Source organism: Wasmannia auropunctata, unplaced genomic scaffold (assembly GCF_000956235.1).
Source record: "Wasmannia auropunctata unplaced genomic scaffold, wasmannia.A_1.0 LD336041.1, whole genome shotgun sequence".
Lineage (NCBI taxonomy): Eukaryota > Metazoa > Arthropoda > Insecta > Hymenoptera > Formicidae > Wasmannia > Wasmannia auropunctata.
In genome coordinates, this window is record NW_012026849.1 from 124,294 (window position 1) to 131,802 (window position 7,509).

Below are 7,509 nucleotides of genomic sequence, written 5' to 3' on the forward strand. Positions count from 1 at the left end.
ACGTGTGCTCTTCCGATCTTGTTTCTAAAACATTAAAAAATATTACTTCAAACGTTAAAATAAACATTTTTTAAACATTAAAAAAATATTTCTTAAAACGTTAAAATAAACGTTTCTTTAATGAAAAAAAGAGCACTTAACCCATTATTTAAATGTTTTTAAAAATGTTTTTTTTTATGTATTTTAAATATTTTTAAAACATTGTGTGCTGGTTAGGCAATACGTGCTAAAAAATTATTATTTTAGTATTTTAAAATATTGTCATTAAAATTATCTTTTTCGCAATGATCGATTTCCCCCCCTCCCCCCTCCCCTCTCTGTCTCTCTCTCTCTCTCTCTCTCTCTCTCTCTTTCTTTCTCTCCCGTGCATGCGCGTTTCACGATTTGTTTTATATGTCACGTTTTGCAAATTATTTATATTGCTTACATTAAATATATAAAATCATTATTTTGATTTTTTAATGCAGAAATATAAAAAGTTTATTCAAATAGCCGTGAGGATTTGATCAGTACAAGATTTCGTAATCATTGTTCCTTCTTCGTTAGTGCGGTAATCGAATCGATTTTGCCGTATAGAGATATTAATACACTGGCGAACACAAGAATTACAATGTTATAAACTAATGTTATAATCTAACAAGGAAACCTTACAAAGTGTTAAATTTTGATTTTAATAAAATTTTGTATACTTATGGATTACGTAAATAGATGAATTTAAAAAATATTAGTTGATGCTAAAAAACGGTTTGAAGGGAACCATCCCTTATATGTAAAGCAGTTTCCAGTTCTTTTCGTTATATATCTCGAAAACTATTCAAGGTCGATATAAAAAAATGTTTTGCATTTTATGCAAAACATTAACTCTACATGCGAAAATGATAACGTTTATACGAATACATTAAAATCAGAACTTGACACTTAATTTTGTCATAAAGCTATATTTATATATTCAACAACAAACAATAAAACAATATCACACATATTGATCAAATATTATTTTCTTGTTTTTATGATAAAACGTTATCATTTCCACATGCGGAAATATTAATTGTTTTATTGTTTTTCGTGACAAATTAAATTTCCGTATGGAAATGATAACGTTTAATTTGTCACGGAAGCTATATATTTCCAATATTTTTGCTTTAAACAAGTGCAATATGAAGTATAAATACTCTTTGAAGATATATTAAGAATTGATAAGTTTTTTTTACACGCATAATCAATTTTGCTCCCCAAGAAAAACGGTGACGTAAGTTCTAATATGCATCTAATTTTCAGAAATAAAAGTTAAGAATTCAAATTAATAGATAATAAATTATATATTGCTATTATATTATAATAATAAGATGTTTCTTGTTTTATTAGTTTTGTCATTTAAAAGATAAATTGAAGTTAAAATGGCAATTTTTATAGAAGCATTATATATATGTATATTATTATATTATTATTTCGCAGGCGCGAGTCGAATTGTAAATATTATATAAAAATAAAAATTACAGAAAATATTGACAAGATAAAGTTCGTTATTTTAATTATTTATTTCCGTTGTGATTGCTATAGCTATAGTTCCTTCTCAAGGATGTCGTCGTTATATTTATGGGGGGGGGGGGGAAGGGCGTAAGTATTTATAAAATATATATTTGATGAAAAATAGTCGTTTTCCGCATTATAAAGACATACAAAAGAAACAATATTCAAATTAAAAAATTTTAAATTCATGTTTTGTTCTAAGCATAAACTATAATTAAATGCATGTATAGCAGTTTCCATCGGAGTTTTAATCCTTTATTTTCTAGGATTTGTTGCATAGGTAAAAATAATACGTTGCTTTAAATAATTTTTATTAATAACAAAATTAAGAGATCTTTGAAAAAAAAAACACAAATTTTGATATAATTACATTAAAATTTCTGTAACTTTTTCCGTGAATATATACCATATATATGTCGTAAATTTCCCGTAAATTTTATCTTTAAATTTTTATTGTATAGAATTCGAAAATCGTATAACACACAAATTATCTTTTAAGAAAGAATGATTTAAAAGACTGTATCACTGCGATTTATACTTTGTATACCTCTGCTGCCATCGATATATGTATAAACTGTGTATGTACATATTTTGTATATTAAATAAACACTTAATATATTAACATAAAATAATGAGAATAAAATGAATTGATGATCCATCCTGATAGATTATTTTAAAGTTTAATGGAATCTGAGAAAACTTTTTTTTACGAGAGAAGACAAACTTTAAAGACATCCACACTTCGGAGTAGTGTGAGATTTGTCGCTAATTTTAAGAAACCGACGTCTTATCACAAAACTTAGCAGTTTTTTAAAATAATTTTTTAAACGATTTTTTATACAACTCTGAAATGCATAAATACGTATTTCTCTATTTTCTTGCACAGAGATAAATATTTTTTTATTATAAAGAACTGTTATTAAAAAAAATATTTTTGTGCAAATTAATACTTTATTACGAATAATCTTAATACATTAGTTTACGCATAAAGTTATATCTTTTTCAGTTTATATATTTACATGATGTATAAATATCATTTTGCATACGCATTTACGTTTCAGGTTTTCGCATTTGGTTTTCCTGTTTATCCTTAATATTTATATGGAAAGTAATTATTTCAACACTTATAAAAAATAAGATTTTATTTAAAACAATCCGTGAAAACAAATAGTTATGTATTTCTTTCAATACATATACATGCATATCTATATATACACAGAATGAAACAAATCAGTTTTATTTATTACATTATTTGTGATCATATTGTATTTCGCCATTTACATTGATTAAATCTAGACAAGTTTTAAATATTGAGACGTGATAAAAACTATATTAAAGATACTAAATGAATATATATTTAATGCACTATTGGATAAGACTAGAACAAGACGTTACATATTAAAATCGTAAGACAAGATGGAAAAATATTGAACGATTCTATACGTTCACTTATGCAAGAATGTAATGACGAGAACGATAATGAATACAATAGAACAAAAAATTATGTACGCAAGAAAAAAACATAAAAATAGGAGCACATATAAAATACAAAGATTAAAGTATTAAACTAATGTCCAATACGCTGATCGAATTGATATCATACGATTGTCTACATCGAATGAAAGCAAATGGACGGAAAAAATACTTCTCGATGTACATACGAATTACCTATCCTTCACAGCCTTCCAATCTCTAAACAATCTCTTATCAAACTAATTGTAAGATATACATAGAATGAAGGTCGAATTACCGGTCAATTACTAGTCGACAAATCTCATCTCCAGAGAAAACTAAAATCTACAATTCTACTTCTAAAAATGTATGTAAAAAAAAAAGATAACTTGTAATTTGAATATATTTACTGGTTTCATTCTATGTATATATTTTTTCGATATATATATATATATATGTCATATACGTCTCTATAAACATTATAAACTATGATCTTTTTTTAATTTTTTGTCATACATGTTCTTGAAAACGATTTCTATATACAAACTATGTACACGCGCGCGCAAACGTTACAATATATACAATGACTATATACGTGTTTGCATCACAAGTTAAGTACGTTTAGGTGGATTTAACAATTGTATTAAATTTTCCATATTCAATGTATCGTGTGCGTCATGCGGCCAACTCCAGGTAACGCGTTCCTCAAATGCTACAGTAAATTTTGCCTCGGCGTCTGACGGCCTGTTGTTCATTTTATCCCGAATCTCATATTCTGATTGTCCCGTACCTGAATTGTGAACGTAATATTCTCGAGTCTTTTGGCTAAGATGACGGGCCCAAGGCTTCGCGATGCTCCGAACAAATATGACACTGTTAAAAGCAGCGTAGACAGGTTCATTTATGTTGCCGTATTCCAGGGGATTCTTCGTAAGCTCAAATGCGATGGGTAATTTCACGCGGCGCTGTGTAATTCGTAGTCGCTTATGTATGTCAGGTGTCAGCAGAAATCTTTCTTTAGCACGAATGCAAATGTAATCGCTGGGAATTGGCTTCCATATTGCGTCACAAAATTTTTTTGTGAGTTTATACCTGGAAGGATTAAATATCACACATAAATATATAACATTAGTAATAGTAAGTACATACATGTTATTCCATTGTGAATCTGTATTTTTGGATTTAAATTCAAATCAATTTCCTCAAATTTATTTATATTTTTTACACATATTTACATTTGCTATAAATTAATTTATACAGATTATACAATATTATTCGTTGATATGTATACAGCAAAGAAACCATACAAACATCTGGTGTTATAGTTTTAATTTGATTTGTATTCATTTAAAATCTGTATATATTTTTAGATAACGTATACCTAAGTATGAGTAGCTAATATATTATAACATCAATATTTTCGATCATGTTACTGACATTTTTCAAATTTGTACTATGTACGACGAAATAAAAGCAAAACTTACCTCTGGGATAGGTACATACTGCTTACATCTTCTCCACCGAGCATGTAAGCATCTATGATATGCAACGCTCGTGTCTTGGAGAAATATTTTCCGGTCCACCTGGTTTCATATACTAATTCAGCATATACAAGAGTGTTGGCCGGTAACTCGATTTTTGCGTCTCCTACCAAGTCCCACTTGTTTCTTACATATCGATAGACCATTCTTCTTCCCAGACCTAAATAAAATGACAGAATAACGAATGTGATAATTGAATTCATACTGTCGCTAGTGATGACTCACTTTGGGATCATCTTCAACGACAATATAAATTCAAAACGTTCGATTAATTATGGACAATAAAGTATGTCTTGAAAATCACGTTAATTGCGCTCTAATTACTGCATCAATCATCAGTATTTTGTTTTAAATATTATTTTTAATTTCAAAAATCCATTTGGAAATTTTTCTTTGCTTACCCAAGTAAAATGTGGCCAATTTATCTTCCTCGACATACGGACCAGAACTGCACGGCATGCAATACCAATCATACGGATGATTTAAAATCGTATTTTGTATGTTGTCGCTCTTCAATTTTGTCGCCTCGCATTTGAGCAATCTCACGAATTCACCCAATATTTCAAGCGCCTTGTCTTGAGGTTTTGAGACTCGAGGCCTTACTCTGGTTTTGTCCGGTAACTGCCAGTGCTTCAAGCATTCCTTCCGCATATCTGCTTGCTTAGGTTCTATTAATGTTTCATCTTCACAAAATGCGGCAATTTTTAATAGATTTACTAATTGTCTTTTTCCTATAATATCGTTAGAATTTCTAAGATAATTTATAAACTGTATGTCTGCACTTAATACATCAAGCGGTACTATTTCCACCACATCTTTGTCATTATCATTCATCGAAAGCAAACGATTAATCTCAGTGAGATAATCTATTATCTCATGTGTATCGTTTCTTTTGCTTTTACATATTAAATAACGTTCGGAATTAGCTGGTCTAGAAGTATTCGGCTTGAAGATTGAAATACCATCGAAGCATTTATACATCAAATAAACAAGTCCGACACTAAAAGGTGTAAATAAATCGAACAGCTTTGTAACGAAGTGGCCGCCTGGTCTCACTATCATTAGCGCCACTAGACATTGACATAGATATAACTGCTTCGATAGGATCTCCTGGATGTTCTCTTGACCCTCCACTGAGAATCCTCCATCCGACATCATGAAATGTACACCTGAGTTATTAGTATGCTTCATCACTAAATCAGCAAATTCCTGTTGGTTCTGTGCATCGAATACATCTCCATTATCCTTGGAGCCATAAAACGGATGGAATGTTTCGCATGGACCGGCCAAGAAGTCATCTAATTTAAAATCATTCTCATTTTTTAAAGTAAAGCCAAATCCCATGGCATGCCACTTTTTCCTAAATAGAATGTATTCGCTGAAGCCACCTGGGCCAGCGCACACGTCCGCAAAGTACAACAATTCATTATTATCTAAATTCTTCGGCTTTGTAAATATAAAATCGCATGCCCTGTCTATATTCGCCATCTTGACAGCTGCACGATTCAAAAAGATACCAGAGCGAATTGTTTCGTACGGATTCGAACGAAGTCTTGCTCTACGCAACTCCGACTTATCCAATCTATCGAATACAGTTTTGGCTTCAATGATATGCTTTAAAATAATCGGACTACAGAACATGTGCTCGTCATCTATACTAAGTTTCTTCGGTCCCATCTTTATCCAATCCTCCAACATGTAATAGTCAGTAAAAGGTGTATTAGAACAGATCCATTCAATATCCTCTATAACATTTATTTCTTCATCCTGAGGATTCCACTTGAGACTCGCTTCCTTGAGACCAGGCACGCTATGTCCAAATCCTCTCCGACCATGTTGTGTAACTGCTTCTATCGGTTCCACACGACCCTGATCATCCTTTCCAAGACCTCTGCCTGGTTTGTATCCCATTTTTTTCATCATATGCTGAATTTTCCGTGATACATTACTTTCGCCGCCATCGATGTCTGTATTATCCATTGCTTCATTATCATCAATAGATTTTTCAGAAAATGCGTCAGTGCCAATTGCTTCTCCATTATTCAATTTCTTCCTTTTACTTTGGTGCTCATAAATACATTCTTTGGTAAACTGCTCAGGATATAGCCCATCATGATTTTCTGTAGCTAACAGGTGTTTCAAGTTGGGATACGTTCGCATGTTAGGCGGGGAATCTTTATTGCCATCACTTGTGTCATCCTGCTCAATATAACTATCAAAAGACTCTGCCATTCTGGACTTAACATCCTCAGTACTCGTAATACTATCGTCAGTGCCTAACAAATAACAATTCAATTATATAATCTCTTATTTAGAATTAGATATATAAAAAGGTATAAAGAGAATACGTACTACTATCCATATTGTCTACTAATAACGATTGCCTTTCAACGTTTTCAAAGAGTTGATTTTCCAAACAAGTCTCTCCTAACCTATAAAATAAAATAAAAAGCTTTCATTAGAAACTCAAAAATAATCGTTAGAAAATTAATACAAAAACAATTCTCCATAATTTTATATGTTACATTTATATATAGTAACATTTATATATTACGAGGTGAATAAAAAATACATCCTGTGATAGACAGACGGCAAAAAAAACGGTTTGAAACTTCTATAACTTACGACATCCGCTTAAAGTAGTTTTAATAAACGTACATCCTGAAGTTGAATGCTTACTGAGATATAAAGAATAAACAGATAAAATGTATCACGATCTGTTATTCAATTGCAATTTATTCATGTTTGTAACTTCTTTTTCTTTTATAAATATCTCTCGGTTTTAAGTCGCAACACAACGCTCAGTCAGAGAGAAAGAAATGTGAGAGCGGCCACGCCGGGTGAGACCGGTGATTTCCCCCGTACACTAGCGCCCCACATCCACGCTTTCAAAAAAGGAACTACGGACCACGTCCATGTTATAACCAGAGAGGATCCGAGAGCGGACATGCCCGGCCTTTTGGCTGTAACCATGGATCTAAGAATC

The 7,509-nt window shown here is 31.2% G+C and overlaps 1 protein-coding gene across 4 annotated transcripts in view; it reads right to left on the bottom strand.

The window, feature by feature from the left end:
• Positions 1 to 3,485: 3,485 nt before the first annotated feature.
• Positions 3,486 to 7,509, bottom strand: part of LOC105451871 (cap-specific mRNA (nucleoside-2'-O-)-methyltransferase 1) — a 7,544-nt gene continuing 3,520 nt past the window's right edge. Inside the window, exons 1-5 of one of the 4 annotated variants that reach the window (XM_011692574.1) lie at positions 7,203 to 7,340; positions 6,876 to 6,955; positions 4,925 to 6,799; positions 4,467 to 4,683; positions 3,486 to 4,074 (exon numbers count right to left, since the gene is read on the bottom strand). In XM_011692574.1, the coding sequence (XP_011690876.1) occupies positions 3,594 to 4,074; positions 4,467 to 4,683; positions 4,925 to 6,799; positions 6,876 to 6,885 (2,583 nt within the window). In that variant the 5' untranslated portion in view covers positions 6,886 to 6,955; positions 7,203 to 7,340 and the 3' untranslated portion in view covers positions 3,486 to 3,593. Of the gene's footprint in view, positions 4,075 to 4,466; positions 4,684 to 4,924; positions 6,800 to 6,875; positions 6,956 to 7,148; positions 7,341 to 7,509 lie in introns of those variants that run through there. The other 3 variants (XM_011692572.1, XM_011692571.1, XM_011692573.1) reach the window with 3 other exon arrangements.